This window comes from Brachyistius frenatus, unplaced genomic scaffold (genome assembly GCF_029030835.1).
Source record: "Brachyistius frenatus isolate BFR_SWC_R1_liver_20210118 unplaced genomic scaffold, ASM2903083v1 Contig_421, whole genome shotgun sequence".
Lineage (NCBI taxonomy): Eukaryota > Metazoa > Chordata > Actinopteri > Embiotocidae > Brachyistius > Brachyistius frenatus.
Window position 1 is genome coordinate 109,092 of NW_027211020.1, and position 16,203 is coordinate 125,294.

Sequence of the window (16,203 nt, forward strand, 5' to 3'; positions counted from 1 at the left end):
ATTATATATACATTTGTATATTATAAATAGTATATCATATGTACATTTGTATATTATATGTTGTATATTATATATACATTTGTATATTATATATAGTATATCATATGTACATTTGTATATTATAAATAGTATATCATATGTACATTTGTATATTATATGTTGTATATTATATATACATTTGTATATTATATATAGTATATCATATGTACATTTGTATATTATAAATAGTATATCATATGTACATTTGTATATTATATGTTGTATATTATATATACATTTGTATATTATAAATAGTATATATGTACATTTGTATATTATATTTGTATATTATATATAGTATATTATAAATATATTATATATACATTTGTATATTATATATAGTATATTATATATACATTTGTATATTATAAATAGTATATAATGTACATTTGTATATTATATGTTGTATATTATATATACATTTGTATATTATAAATAGTATGCCATATACATTTGTATATTATATATAGTATATTATATATACATTTGTATATTATAAATAGTATATCATATGTACATTTGTATATTATAAATAGCATATAATGTACATTTGTATATTATATTTAGTATATTATATATACATTTATATATTCTAAATAGTATATCATATATACATTTGTATATTATAAATAGTATATTATATATACATTTGTATATTATAAATAGTATTTCATATGTACATTTGCATATTATAAATAGTATATTATATATACATTTGTATATTTAGTGTCCTGTGATACGTTCCTAATGTCAGAGGAAAATTGCCCCTATATAACTGATCTGTAGCTGACCCTAGGTCCTTGTATCTACAGTGTGTTCTTGAAGGGGAAACAGGTATATCCAACCCACATGTCCCTTCTATGTAATCAATCCGTGTTTGTGTCCAGCAGTGTTTTTCTACCCCGGGGGACACGTGACCTTTCTCAACTAGAATCCACGGTCCATATGTGCAGATGACCGATGACCGATGTATATGCTGAGCGCCCTGAGGGGTGAAGAAGAGGGCGCCTCCTGATGAAGATATAAGGCCGCTCTCCTCACAAGGAGGGGTCAGACTTTCTGGACTCTCCGAGTGTAGAAACTCTCCAAAACTATTCAGCTGAATAAGTGTCCTGTGACTCTGTTTAAATCTGATGTACTCGCTTGGCTCATGTTTGACGATTTGTACGCTCTTATAATTTACCATATTTCATTTAGTAATAAATACTCAAGCTTACGCGAGCTTGAGATACTTTCGATTTCTCGCAAGGAAATACATTCATTTCCACAACACCTAACATGTTAACCATCGTATCATAATGTAAAACTGACGGAGAGAAATAAGTTTCTTTGTTCCCCATTTCATAAAAATAACTTGTGTTTCTGTACTTTGGGACATTTGGAGGAAATGCCTGCTGACTGTTTCCAGATTGTACAATCCTTTGTGTTAAAGACAGTTTCCATAACAACTCTGATGCTGTGGTTGAAAAGCAGGTTCCTGGTGATGTGCAGGTGAGTTTTAGGTAGGTAGGTAGGTATATACTTTATTAATCCCCGAGGGGAAATTCTTTTTTGTTTTTTTGGGTTAGGGTTTTAACTTCCTGTCAGCCAGCTCATCCCATTCGATCCCGGTGAGTTTGGCCAGAGACTCGTTATGAACCAGCGTTCATCAGCCCCGCCGACACTTCTGTGATTGTGAATTAACGATGTTTGTTTTTGTGGCAAGTTTTCACTTTTTTTTTGACTTTGTGGAGTTTTTAGTAATTTTCTTTTGGCAGTAAAATTGCAAATCCAGGAAAAAAAGCAATCAATTTTCCTTTATTTTCCAAACTAATAAAGATAAATAGAAATAAATCATACGTAATCACTTCCTATTATAATATCCTTTATGATAATCATACTTCTTATCAGAGAAATATTATTTTTATTTTCAGAATTTCTAAAATCAAAGTCAAATCAAATGATGACTGTAATATCGAATATATTCAATATATTCGATATATTGAATATATTGATATATTAAATATATTCGATATATCGAATATATTCAATATATTCTTATATATGAATCATTATAAAGCATTTCAAACTTTTTTACAGCAGATATATTCAATATATCGAATATATTGAATATATCTGCTGTAAAAAAGTTTGAAATGCTTTATAATGATTCATTCATCACATGCTGTATTCACTAAAAGGAACTGCACTAATTTGACAACTAATCCTCCTGACCAGACCTGGTGTCCCATGAACCCCGTCAGTCAGCCGGTCTGATCTGGGCTTCGATGATGAGGAGGAGAGACGATGAAGAGCTGCTGACGCTGAACCAGGGAAGAAGGGACTTTTTGCTGTCATGCCTTTAAACAGATTGTTTGAATCTGCAATAATTAGAATAATTCTAATAATTATGACTCTGATCTGATGATCTCCTTGAGGGACTGGTTCATTTTGTCAACAAAAATATCAAAGTAAATAAAAAGTCGTCGAGGAGACAGTGTGGCTGTAACGTGTCTGTGACTCACTTCACTTTTAAAATGGAAACTATTATTCAAACTACACACATTTGTTTACTACAAAAGGCACCAATTCAAACCTCTGAGACACACCTCTCTGTGTGTGTGTACTTTTACCTGCTCAGTGATATATAGCAGATCACATGCTCTTGCAGCTCTGATCTGTCTCTTCTTTTTCACTTCATCATATTTGTTTTCTAAAACATTGCAGACACTACTCAGAAAGTATCTCCACCACTGAGACGCTCTGTAAAACCCTTCAAATAAAGATGATCATTTTATGTAAGGGGATGGTTGTAATGCTTTTGGTTACAACCCCCCTTCAGCCATGGTTTAATGAGCTGTATCAGCATTATGCTTTAAAACTAGAATGGCAAACATGTATTACATCTTGCCTGAGAAACTACAATTTAATCAAAAAGTAACCATATGATTTTAAGTACTAAACAAAAAATAGTCTCGGCCAAAACGTGTACTTCTCTGTAAAATGTGCCTGTTTGCAGCCCTGACGGCCACCATGTGGGATCAGGGAGGAAGTGATGAAATAACTGTTGGTGTTACAACTGCACGTCACAATCCGACATATTTCAGGGAGAGAACGAAGACTAAATGACTTCCAGCAACAAATAAAACCGAATTGACGTGTGACCTGCTGTTAGTGAAGCAGCGTACATTCACCAACATGTTCAAATAAACAGAACTCACAGCCACGTAGTCCCAGTTGCAGTTGCTGTGATACTCGATGTCCAGGTCGCTGAAGTTGAGCAGGACTCGATGGTTGGGATCCACGCTGATGACCCAGGAGCAGTCCACGTTGTTGGGGTAGCTGCTGGGATAGGAGGGGGAGTGGATCTCCCCTGACGGAGCGGTGACCGGACCTCCGCAGCCTGCAGGAACACACATGGTTACTGAGAGAGGACCTCTGACGTTCTGGTGAGGACACGACGCCGTGTCATCACTGTCCCTGATGATGCTCCTCGGTACTCCCGTCACACTCTGACTGCAGAGACTTGTCCCGTCACGGACGCCGACCCACCTCCTGGCACTTCGGTCCAGCCTGCAGTGAACCCTCGACCGCTGACGTAGGCGTCCGACTTGAAGCGCACCGTGAGCAGGTTGCCGGTGCTGGAGACGTGTATCGGGCTGGAGGTGGTGCTGCAGAGCTGAGTCAGCCGAGGGGCCGACAGGTCCGGACCGCCGTACACCTGGAGGACAAATCAGAACCGCAAAGATGTTCATCATATTCTGTTTTACACTGAAACACCTCCACCAACACTGCTGGCTGCTTGATAGAGATAATGATGACACGGGAGTCTATGGAGCCGGAGGCTTTTTGGAGCCGACCTCTAGTGGCATTCGCTGGTACTGCAGCTGAAGACACTTCTGGATCAGAACCATTTTACAGACCTGAAGCTACGAACACTTTTAGAAACAGTCTGTGATTTCAGATGAGTCACATCTTTTTCTCTTCTCTAAAATCTGCTCAGATGGAGTTCAGCTTGAAGAAGACTTCCATGTGATTTCCTGAACCAGAGACACCAGCTGCTGAGTTTATAAAAGCCACCGTGATGACACAGTCAGTGAAACACAGCTGATATGACCTGTGCTGACAAACAGAGACTTCTTACCTCCAGCACGTCGTAATTGCAGTCCTGGTGGAACTCCACGTCGAACTCCTGGATGGTGAGGGTGATGCTGCTGCCGGTTGACGTGCTGATGTACCAGATACACTCTGTGTTCTCAGGGTATCTGTTGGGGTAGCCGGGGCTGCTGAAGCTGCCGTTGGGGCCAGAGAGGTCGTCACCACAACCTGCAGGGACACACAACACGCACTAAAGCATCAACTCAGAGCGTCTGATTCACTGGAGGTTTCAGTGTCTAAAAACAAAGCTGATCTACTGACGACGTGCAGCAACGACTGCGTCTTTCAAATGTGCAGTTTAACACGGTGTGCTGGACACATCTGTAATATTGGCTGTTTCTACTTGAACGTGTAAAATACTGAAAACAGATCAATTCATCATCTGTAATGATATTTACTAAACCTGACAGTAGAAACAGGAGTGATTGTTGTGTATTTTAGTACGACTGAAGGTTTTAATCAGATGAACATCAAGAGAGACGGCTGCTCTTATTGTGAAGGAGACGCAGGAAACCAGAGAATACGTAGACAACGTGATTTTACACCTGTTAAACATTTCTGATGTCAGAGTCATAAATGATTCAGACAGATCGTCTGTCCAGAGATGATTTAGAGTTATTGTCTCTGGGTAAGTCCAGCGTACTGTAGGTATCCTGCTGGGATAGCCCAGTCCTGTTCCTCAGGGGAGCTGTCCCAGGTCCTGAATGTGTCACTGTCCCAGGTCCCGAATGTGTCACTGTCCCAGGTCCTGAATATTTCCCTCAGAGTTCACAGGTTGCTACATAATATTCCCACTGAATGAAAAGTCACCTGCCCATCACAGAAAGATCTGGTGTCTGACACCGTGTTTTTTTTTTTTTTTAGCTTGTTTTGTTTCTGCTATTTCTAAGTCTTAATCACTGCTTTTAATTGTTGTTAAATGTTGTTTTATGATGTTTTGATGCTGTTAATGGTTTCATGTGATCCACATCGAAGTGCCGTGTTGTTGAAACTTGCCTTCGGTGATCAACAGCTGCTTCTGCTCATTTTAAACTGTTTAAACTCTTTGTATACTTTGATTTGTAAAAAGATGTCTTCCTGAGCCGGTCCTGCCGATCCGACCCGACGGACTCGTCCCCCTTACCGCTCTGGTACCACATCATCTGGAAGCCCGACATGGACACGGAGGAGTCCGATCTGAACACCATGGTGAGGGCGGAGCTTGTGGTGCTGTTGGCTGGCGGAGGGGTGGAGCCACAGAACGAACCAATCAGAGGAGCCTGTTCGTTCGGCCCGTTATAGAGCTGGCAGAGGGACAGAGACATGAGCAGAGACAACACAGGAAAACCCAAACATGTCTGTGGATATTTACTTTCTAATGATAAGTATAATACTACAATACTATGAACACGGACAACTTGAAGGTGAGTTATTAGAGACATTATATTTAATTGTACTGCAGATTTTACAGATGTTCCTGTCAGATACAAAATATACAAAATTATATATTTGTATACATAATAATATAGAAAAACTTTACAAAACAAATATTTGAACTGTTTTAGTCTTTTTGATAATATTTCATCAGATGCAGCAGCTGGAAACACTTTTAAAGAGAAATGTTTTTATGACAGCTGATACACCTGAGACGAGTTCAAAGGGTTTACATGATCAAGGGAAACATGGAGGACACCGAGATGGACAGACAGAAGTCTGTCTGATGAAGATCTACGACGTGTTCAAATGTTGACAACCACTGGACTCGGTTCTTTCTCTTCAATAACTCCACCCAGTTGCGGGTGGAGCTGCGTGCACCTGTGATCCAGGTATACTGAGCCTCCACGTCACAGGTCATGATGAAGGAATGAACGTTGACGTTGTTGAGATAAATAACTTCCTGTCTGTGTTGTGCAGCGTGGTGATCAGCTGACGTGACGAGTAGCGTACCTTGACGTAGTCGTAGGTGCAGCTGCTGGAGGTGGCCTCCAGCTGGAAGGAGGTGAAGGTGTAGTTGACGGCGTTGCCGCTGCTGGCCTGGATGGTCCAGCTGCACAGCGAGTTGGTCGGGTAGTTGTTGGGGAAGTTCGGAGACTCGATCGCTCCTCGTCGTCGACCCGAGATGACGAGGCCGCGGCACTCTGACATCACAAACAGCGACACGACGTCATGACGTTTTAATTCACTGTGGTTACGTTGATGTTTTGAATTATTATCGTCATCTTCAAATGAAATTAAAACGGACAGAACAGTGAAGCTGCATGAAGTCGACTTCAGAAAGTGTTTCAACCGTCAGAACTTGTTCTTCTACTTTAGTTTCTTCTGAACGTCAGATGATTGTTTCTGTTCCTGAGCTACAAAAACATGAGACCCTGTCTCCACACGTTGTCCAGCCAGCATGTCTCTGTGTGTGTGTGTGTGTGTGTGTGTGTGTGTGTGTGTGTGTGTGTGTGTGTGTGTGTGTGTGTGTGTGTGTTTCCGTACTGGTGGTGTATGATGCCAGGAACCCTCCCCTGCTGACGCTGCTGTCCGTGCGCAGTTTGATGTAAAGCTGATTGCTGGAGGAGTTGATGTTGGCGGGAAGCTGAGAACCACACAGCTTCACCAGCTCAGGAGCAGAGCTGCTGTTACCGTCATGCACACACACACACACACACACACACACACACACACACACACACACACACACACACACACACACACACACACGTTGGTTCTGTTCAAGTCAACAGCATTTCATCTTCTTCTCCTTCAAAGCTTTAATTATTTCTACAAACATCATCATATTGTATTTTTGAGCACACAATGTGCAGCCGCTCTCAAGAACATCCCATAATGCTCCACGTAGTCAAACCCTGGTTGACTCCCCAGGTGGTTTTATTTTGTGTCCTATTGTTCGATAACCATGAAGAAACCTCACCATGAGGCCGTCTGGTTTTGTTTTGCTGCCCAGTGAGTTTTTATTCTCCAACTGTCAGCAGAGTTTCCAGTGCTGTCTCAGGTTTTTACTTCTGGAGAGTTCGGTATGTTGGAGTCAAAGGCTCGAGGCTTTTATCGTGAAACATTTACAGGAACGTGGTTTGACAATAACACTTCAGATGAGGAATCCAGAACAAATAATAATCACCTTGTTGACTTCATTAAATCTAAGTGATGAAAACAAACATGATTAACTATTGTTGCTGTAAACGAGCCTCGACCTCTTTGGATACAGTTTACTTTAGTGTGTGCTCCAGTGAACAGTCCTCCACCCTGACCCGTGGTGTGGAGGAGGAGTACTCACTGCCAGGTAATCAAAGTCGCAGGAGGAGCTGGACTCCAGGTGGAAGTCGGAGAAGGAGAGCTGCAGCTGGCTGCCCTGGTTGGTCCTGATGGTCCAGTAGCACTCAGCGTTGGGGTGGTAGGGCAGCGGGTAGTTGGGAGAGGAGAAGCCTCCGGATGGAGTCGTCAACGTCCCGCCACAGCCTGGGAAAAGAAAAGAGTGAAATTAGATGTGACGAGTGAGAAATGAGAAGAAATGAGGCACCGCAGTGACGACCGATGACGACTCCAATCAAAGAAAATCATTCTCACATTTAAACAGAAAGAAAATGCTGTTAAGTGTAAAATTGTTGTACATTTACATTTGAATTGTGATTTCATAAAATGTGTGCAGATTCATTTAAGACTGAAATAATTTTTTTGAAAAACTGATTGTGACAAATGAATGTGTCTTGTGTTATTAAAAAGGAAAGTGGGTCTTTAGAAATATATCACAAACACTCAAACTAAACGAGTTAGATATATCTCTATATATCTATATATATAAATATAGATATATGTCACTAATGTGCAACATATAATATACTTTGTATCAGCTACATGCAATACTAATCAGTTTCTTCATGTAAAAACAACCTGTGTATTTGTATAGATATAAAAAGGTGTATTTAGTGTATGTAGCTTACCTGTGTGTTTACATAAGATTTTATTTTACATTTCAATCTCTTTGTATTTTTGTTAATTGTGTTTGCATCTAATGTATTTGTACTTCTATCTGTACCTTTAAGCTGCTCTGACTGAATTCGTCATGATATTTGACTGTTTTGATGACCTCGTGATGGTTGAAGTCCTGCGGTCCTGATGAGACCTGTAAACCTGCCTGGTGGTACCGGATGTACACACCACATGTACCGTTTGATGGAAACGATCCGAACCTCTGAAACTCCACGACTCTGATGAAGCAGCTGCAGCACCGGGCCACGCCGGTTCTGTCTGAAGCTTCTCTGCCGACACGTCTAAAACAGGAAGGACTAACGTCACAGAAACACGGAGCACTCACCGGTTTGTGTTCCATCCCAGTGGGCGAAGAACCCTCGACGCGTGAAGCTGGAGTCGGAGCGGAATCGAACCCACAGACGGTTGCTATGGGATACCAGGACCGGAGGTCCCTGATCGGCACAGAACTTACCGATCAAAGGGGACACCTCATAGCCTCCGTCCCTGCACAGGACAGTGGACGTTCAAAACTCACAACACAGACACGTAACTGCTGCTTTTCTACTTTTCCTGCTCTCCTGGAAAGATGGCGTCCTGCACCGGGAAGTTGACCTTTCTCAGCAGGAATCAATACAAGGTGTGATTCTGTGTCAGACGTGAGGCTGACAGGCGGCTGTTTCAACAGATAAACATATGCAGCGCTGAATGACTGTGTGATTATTAGGAACTCAAACATCCGCCATCTTCACACAAGTCCTAAAAGTAGATCATGAAGACCAAAGAAACACACGAGATGAACGCAGAGCAAAGTGTTGCTCATCCTGCTCGTTAGCTCGGAGGACTTTCAGTCCGTGACAGAGGAGAGCATCTTCAGCTCTGGATGCTGCTGGGTTTCCTGGTGAACTGGGTCTGCTGGTACCTGGTGCTGCTCAGTAACGTTGGCCGGTTGGATTTCACACTGTTGAAGGATGAAAAATGTCCCTCTTCTCCAAACACCTGAACTCTTTCCTCACCTGATCTCCACGAAGTCGAAGCTGCAGGAAGGAGCGGAGCCCTCCAGGATGAAACTGGTGAAGTTCAGCATGATCTGCATGTTGACCTGCACGGTGATCTTAAAGATGCAGTCTCTGTTGTTGGGGTAGTAGTCGGGGTAGTTGGGTGAACTGAAGGACCCGGTGGGTGACGTGAAGGTCTCACCACAGTCTGAAGACACAGAGGCTCAACATTAACCCTCTAATCTAAGTACTGTGGTCTTATGATGTCCACATGAAAAGTTCATTTTATTTACTTCAATAAAACTAAATCTGACACTCTTTGAATCTCACAATAACCTTTTAACTTTTTATTTTTTTAAATATTTAATTTACTTTTCAATCTGTGGTGTCATTTACTTCCATTTAGAAAAACAGAGAAGAAGAAAAAGGGATTCTGTTTCCATCATTTACTTTTCTGTGACTGAAGAGAATTAAATTCTTGAAGTTTATTCTCAACAGTTCATCAGATCAGTTGTCTTCAGTAGGACTTTAAATATGATCCAGAAAAGTAAAATACAACTTAATTTCCAAAACATTTGGGACGATGTGTAAAATGTAAATAAAAACAGAAGGCGGCGGTGTTTCTGGATCATGTTTCTATCTGGTTTCTTCTTTGGAGAGTTTTAACATCATTTGTGGACGCAGCGATGAACTGTGTTCACAGACGATGGTTTTCACAAGTGTTCCTGAGCCCATGCAGTGATTTCCACTCCAGAATAGTGTGTTTTTAATGCAGTGCTGCCTGAGGGCCCGAAGATCACCACCATCCAATATTGGTTTCCAGCCTTGTCCCTTGTGTTCAGAGATTTCTCCAGATTCTCTGAATCTTTTAATGATATTATGAACCGTAGACGATGAAATCCACTAATTCTTTGTAGTTTTACGTTGAGGAACATTATTCTTAGATTGTTGAACTATTTTCCAACACAGTCTTTCAGAGTGGTGAACCTCTCCCCATCTTCACTGCTGAGAGACTCTGTCTCTCTGAAATCATCTTTTTATACCCAATCATGTTACTGATCTGTTGCCATGGTAACCTGATTAGTTGACAGATGTTCCACCAGGTGTTGTATTTTTTTTTTTAGCGCTACACAACTTTTCCAGTCTTTTGTTGACCCCGTCCCAACATCTGAGACGTGTTGCTGCCACCAAATTCAAAATGAGCAGATATTTTTATAAAACGATAACATTTTTGACAGCTATCAGACAGTTAATATTGACCTAAATATTCTCATTCATGTCCACAAGGTGTTTTATTACGTTGATGCTTCCATCAAGTGAGGTCTTCTTTAATGAAAGTTCCTCAGCGGTCTCAAACCGGTTCGGTAGAACCTGAGAAGCAGTCTGTTGTGTACCTGTGGTGGCGTTGAAGGAGACGTAGTTGGCAGAGAAGCCTTCAGTGGACAGACTGGAGTCGGTCACAAACAGCAGGGTCAGCTGGTTGTCAGTGCTCGTGATGGACGGAGGCATTGAACGGCCACAGTACCTGCACGTAACAACCACAACACACACTGTGGATATACTGATAGATGTATGTTTATCTGTATGTTGAGTGAAAGAATCGTCCCAACAGAATAAACCTACAGCCGGTTGGTCTCAATGCTTCTCACACACTTTCTTTGATCTGGAACGTGTCCCTAATGTTTAAGATGTGGAGCCAGAAGGTTGTGAACACTGCAGACTGTTGATCCTTCTTCAAATGAATAATACAGTATTTATAGTCATTATGGAGGGAGAGACCATAATGAAGGATGTCATATGTAGAGGAAACTCTAGAGGCTGATGAGACCTGCAGCTTCACAAACAGACAAATCACAGTGTGTGTGTGTGTGTGTGTGTGTGTGTGTGTGTGTGTGTGTGTGTGTGTGTGTGTGTGTGTGTGTGTGTGTGTGTGTGTGTGTGTGTGTGTGTGTGTGTGTGTGTGTACCTGCCGACCTTGTTCCCAGTCTGCACAGTGCCATTGTCATACACCTCCAGGTAATCATAGTTACAGTTAATATGGTATTCCAGGTTGAAGGAGTCAAACGAGAGCCGGATCAAGTTGCCGGGGGCAACAGCTATGGACCAGGTACAATTGGCCCCGTGTGGATAGCTGGTGGGGTGGCCGGGGCTGGTGATGGAGCCTGAAGGACTGGTGAGGGTGTCACCGCAGCCTGGCACAGAGGAAACACATCAAGAGAGACCAACAGACCTTCACAAAGCTTAAAATCAGCTAAAGATAGAAGTTTAAAAGATGACATGAATTTGATTTATTTGTTAAAAGTAGTAGGTAGAGTTTCTGAACACAAGTAAATGATGTAATAACGCCTCTCTCACCCTGTAAAGCAGAGCCGTAGGCTGCTTCGAAGCCGAGGTTGCTGATGGAGGAGTCGGTCCTGAAGCGGACGTACATGGACCTCTGAGAGGACTGGAGCAGCGGGGGAACCTCAGCACCACAGAACGTCCCCAGCAGAGGAGAGCTCAGCGTGGACCCGTCCCTCACCTGGCAAAAGGACACGACATGAAAGGACTGGGACAGGACTGGATCCTCTGTGAAACTGTCCCAAACGGATTTACTACAAATCTTTTCATAATCTAGATAAATAAAAACACGGATCTGTCACATGGAAAACACGAAGCACATTTATTACAATATTAAATCCATACATTTAGAATCTGGAGTTTCAGATTAGGTGCCAACAACACCCCAAAATGTCCTGACAGAACCTGCAGTTAACAACTTTTCTATCTAAACTTTAGCTTGCTGATGAACCAGCAACACCAAAGGGTGCAATTCACCTGTCAGTCCACTAGAGGACGGCGTGGCACTGTGACGCACTCGAGCGTGAAAAGTACACGCACAGTTGGTCAGGGTTGAAGGAGGTGAAACAGGACAGTGATAGTGCTCTGGACCGACAGGTGTTCGGTCCCAGAGACTGTAGGACGCCAGAGACAGCTCTATAGAAGAAGCTGACACCACCTCAGATATCACAGAGCCTGAAGACACCAAGAGCTCATCTCTAAACCTTCAAACAGGATAATGAACAAATCCACGAGGAACAGCTCCAAAAGAAGATCAGACTGCTGTGGATATGACTCCTCATCAGATTTTATATCGTTTGATCAGTTTTTATATTTATTTATAGCATAAATATGTGTGAAGTGGTTGAACTGTAATTTACCTCAACGAAGTCAAAGTGGCAGGAGCCTCCCTCGACGTCGAAGGACAGGAAGTTAAGGGTGACCACATATCCCTCCGGCTGGTTAATGATCCACTGGCAGACCTTGTTGTGGGGGTAGGCGTTGGGGTGGTAGGGAGACTGGAACTGGCCGGTCCCAGATAAGGTGCCTCCGCAGGCTGCAGACACAGAAGGGTTCTAGTTGTTCTAGGGGGAACCGGTACTGAATCTTTAAACCATCTGTCTCATTGAGTCTCTGTATCATTTCATTGCTCCTGTAATAATCCTACCTCACAGAGTTTAACATACTCAACATGTTTTTATGCATCTTATCTTCATGTACTTTCTGAACAGTGAGTTTTTCATCCTTTTCATGAGCTGCCAACTGTAAAAAGGCATAATTTCCCTGAACAGGTACAACACATGACAAAACATAACCGACCACGTGACACAAGCATGGTGTCACGTGACGTGTGTGAAATCTCACCGACAGTGTAGACGGCCCTGAAACCAGCTCGACTGACTGAGCTGTCGGACCTGAAGCGGATCCAGAGTGAGTTGGAGGAGGACAGGATGGCAGCGGGTAGGGAGCTCCCACAGTACCTCCCTATCAGAGGGTCCGTCTCCCTGCTCCCATCACGAACCTGGAAACACAGGATGAGGAGGATGAGGGAGGAAGCAGGGAGAACATTCATCCTCATCTCCACACTACGACTTCCTTCTACCACGTTGTTGCTTATTTCAGACAGTCAGACGGAGTCCTAGGATTGTAAGTGCGTGACTATCCGTGGTGTTACGGTACGGGTGCTCGGAGCGACCAAAAAGGACCAAAAGAGACCCGACTTCACCAAATGGGTCATTTAATAGAACTAGAACAAGTAGAAACTACATTATATTACATATTATATGAAACTCTATTCTAATTCTATATTCCCATTGAGGAGGTGGAGGGATATTTGTAGTGATGAGCAGGGTGTGTTGTCATGGTGATTTGTTCCAGATGCTCAGTTGACCAGTCAGATCTACTTGTTGTATAATCATGGTGAGTGTACATAATACAAGTGGCAACACCTGTAGCCTCAAAATATTTGAAATGCATGACAAACATTTCACTGATGAAAGCTGGACTCAGATATTTCAGGTTTTGTTCACTAAAAATATGAAATAAATTTACCAAAAAGCCGTAAAACTGAATGAAAATGTCGACATTAAAGAGGAGGAGGAGACTGGAAGTGTTTTTGAAAGAGGAAATTATTGAGTTGTCAATGTGCTGTAGAGTTTGTAAGAGAAGAGGTTGCAGTGTTCAGTGTTATTCATGAACTTTAAGGAATTATTATTATTTATTATTTGTGGGTCATAAAGACGTCTTACCTCCACATAGTCAAACGTGCAGCTGCTGTGGGTCTCCAGGTCGATGTCAGTGAAGTTGAGGGACACCTTCTCACCCGCAGGCAACCGGATCAAGTAGATGCACTGGCGGTCGTGGGCGTAGTTGTTGGGCCAGTTGGGGGAGATGATGATGCCCTCACTGGCTGTGAAGGTTCCACCGCAGCCTGGGTCACCTGAGGCCAAACACAGCGCAGTCATCAGCTCCTGTGAGGATCATCACATACAGCAGGATGATGACTGGACAGGAAACAACTGTTCCACTGACGTATTTAAAGGGGCAGGAAACTTATTTAGAATTACATTTTGACATTTTGTTGAGTTTTGAGGGCTACACAGACATTAAAGACCAAGATAAAGGAGAGTTGTTCATTGGGAGCTTTGTGAAAAAGATTCCAGCTCTTATTCAGCAGCACTGAATGCTGTCAGGAAGAACATGTGATGTAACGGTGCTGTGAAGGGCCGAGCACTGCAACCCAGGAAACAAGGTGGCAGCACGGGACCGGCTCAACACCTGTTACATGATCAGAAAATAGGTTTTAATATGTCCCATAAACAAAATAGATCACACCAATTGAAACATACGGAAACATAGAGCATTACCCAGAATGCCTTCTGAGGCTGTCCTGGACTACAACTGAACACCTCTAGCATCATGTACAGAGGTGACTGAGGACATAAATCCAAACAGAGTTAATGCAGGTGACGGTGATGTCATAAAGTGGGTAGAATAAAGGCGTGTCCAGCCTGAACAGCTGCTTCACTTCCTCTCATATAAAAGCTCCTCGCCGGCCTCGGAGGTTTCTTACTTGGTGATGTTGTGTATGTGACGTGGAAGCCTCGGTCGGAGACGCTGAAGTCGGAGTGGAAGTGGAGCCATGCGACCGGGCCGGTGGTCTGCAGGGGGGGCGGGGACGCAGTGCTGCAGTACTTCCCCAGAACCGGGTCTTCGGGCAGGAGACCGTCCCGGATCTACGACGTTCAGACACACGAGACAAAGAGCAGCGGGAGCTGTGAGGCTGGTTCACAGCAAGAACAGCTGATATGTCATGTTTTCAACACTCTTTGTTCAGACTGCAGGCAAATCCCACTTTCTTCTCAAATCGCACCTTCAGGAGCGACTGTCTGCTCTGCGTGTCCTGACATCACACACCTATCTGCATGGGTTACCGTGGTAACGATGTACCTGCAGCTACGAACCAGTATTACTGTCAGGATGATTTGGGTTCGGTCCATTCACAAACGTGTGTCGCCTCCGATCCGTGGACTGTTTTTGTATTTAGTGAAGTGTTTTTGCGTTTGACCCTCAGGGCCACCGTAGTGCGTTCACACAGTCAGTACAGACACATGCAGTACACGACAAGATGCTCTCACAACGCTGCAGCAAAGAAGTGTGAAACTTGGGAAACTTTCCACCCTAAACGGTCGCAATCTCGGTTCTGTAGAGGAAGGGGCGGGGCCTCCGATGTTAAGGATTTTCAAATTAAAAGCGTGTGAGGAAGCTGCAGCTGTTCCTGAACACAAAGTGTTTGTTCTCCACTGCTGCTGCTGGACAGAAGAATCAGTGTGTTTATTGAGTGTTAAACAGAGGACACAAAAACACACTGATTTCTGGGTAAAATAATTAAAGCTGCAGATATTTTGGAGGGTGATGTGTTCACATGATGAGGTCATTTCCTGTCAGTGGTGTGATTTGAAACAACACTGCTTCCTGTACTACACAGTAAGAGTCCTGACATGTTAGAGTACTGAGGGAAGGATGGAAGAGAGACACATCTAACTGCAGCCTCAGTTTAATGCTCCAGCGGTGAGAAATTCATGATGTTTGTAATTTAAACCCTGAACCGTCTGGACCGATCGCTGCGTTGGGAATATTTCAGTGTTCTTATCTTATTTTGAAAGGACACTGGGATGTGTTGTGTTTATCACCTCCAGGAAGTCGTAGTTGCAGTCAGGGTGCTGTTCCAGACTCAGAGTCCCGAATGCGAAGGTGATGAGGAGGCCGGGCTGCACCGCCAGCCTCCAGTAGCAGTCCCGACTGGGCGGGTAGTTTCCAGGGTAACCAGGTGAGTTAATGCTGCCGTAGGGGGCTGTTAGTTCTCCTCCACACACTGAGGTGAACAAAGAAAAAAGGTCCTTGAGAAGATTGTTTCTGTTTGTAACAGTGAGGTGTGCTCTTTGTAAACTTCTCTTCATTGTGAGCATCGTGACCGTTTTGTTGATGAACACTCGAGACGACTCTTCTGGACCTACCTGGGACCTGAGACTGCCAGGTGACCGTGAAGCCATCCCCGTTGACCGTCTGGTCGGAGCGGAACCAAAAGTACAGAGAGTTGTGGGAGCTGAAGAGCTCCTGCGGGTTATTTTGGCCACAGTATTTCCCGATCATGAAGGCGGAGGCGCTGTCCCCGTCGTGGATCTGGAGGAAGTCGTAGTTGCAGTTGGCGCTGCTCTCCAGGTGAAAGAAGGGAAACGTGATCCTCAGGATCTGAAGA

At 43.2% G+C, this 16,203-nt stretch overlaps 1 protein-coding gene across 1 annotated transcript in view; it reads right to left on the reverse strand.

The window, feature by feature from the left end:
- The window catches only part of cubn (cubilin (intrinsic factor-cobalamin receptor)), a 62,434-nt gene that overhangs the window by 33,794 nt on the left and 12,437 nt on the right, over positions 1 to 16,203 (reverse strand). The window contains exons 14-31 of the mRNA XM_069725398.1: positions 15,962 to 16,196; positions 15,638 to 15,819; positions 14,518 to 14,680; positions 13,694 to 13,884; positions 12,810 to 12,966; positions 12,326 to 12,501; positions 11,481 to 11,646; positions 11,092 to 11,317; positions 10,520 to 10,650; positions 9,144 to 9,333; positions 8,474 to 8,634; positions 7,437 to 7,617; positions 6,637 to 6,794; positions 6,103 to 6,293; positions 5,300 to 5,459; positions 4,163 to 4,344; positions 3,571 to 3,739; positions 3,240 to 3,421 (exon numbers count right to left, since the gene is read on the reverse strand). Of these exons, the coding sequence (XP_069581499.1) occupies positions 3,240 to 3,421; positions 3,571 to 3,739; positions 4,163 to 4,344; positions 5,300 to 5,459; positions 6,103 to 6,293; positions 6,637 to 6,794; positions 7,437 to 7,617; positions 8,474 to 8,634; positions 9,144 to 9,333; positions 10,520 to 10,650; positions 11,092 to 11,317; positions 11,481 to 11,646; positions 12,326 to 12,501; positions 12,810 to 12,966; positions 13,694 to 13,884; positions 14,518 to 14,680; positions 15,638 to 15,819; positions 15,962 to 16,196 (3,201 nt within the window). The remainder of the gene's footprint in view (positions 1 to 3,239; positions 3,422 to 3,570; positions 3,740 to 4,162; positions 4,345 to 5,299; positions 5,460 to 6,102; positions 6,294 to 6,636; positions 6,795 to 7,436; positions 7,618 to 8,473; positions 8,635 to 9,143; positions 9,334 to 10,519; positions 10,651 to 11,091; positions 11,318 to 11,480; positions 11,647 to 12,325; positions 12,502 to 12,809; positions 12,967 to 13,693; positions 13,885 to 14,517; positions 14,681 to 15,637; positions 15,820 to 15,961; positions 16,197 to 16,203) is intronic.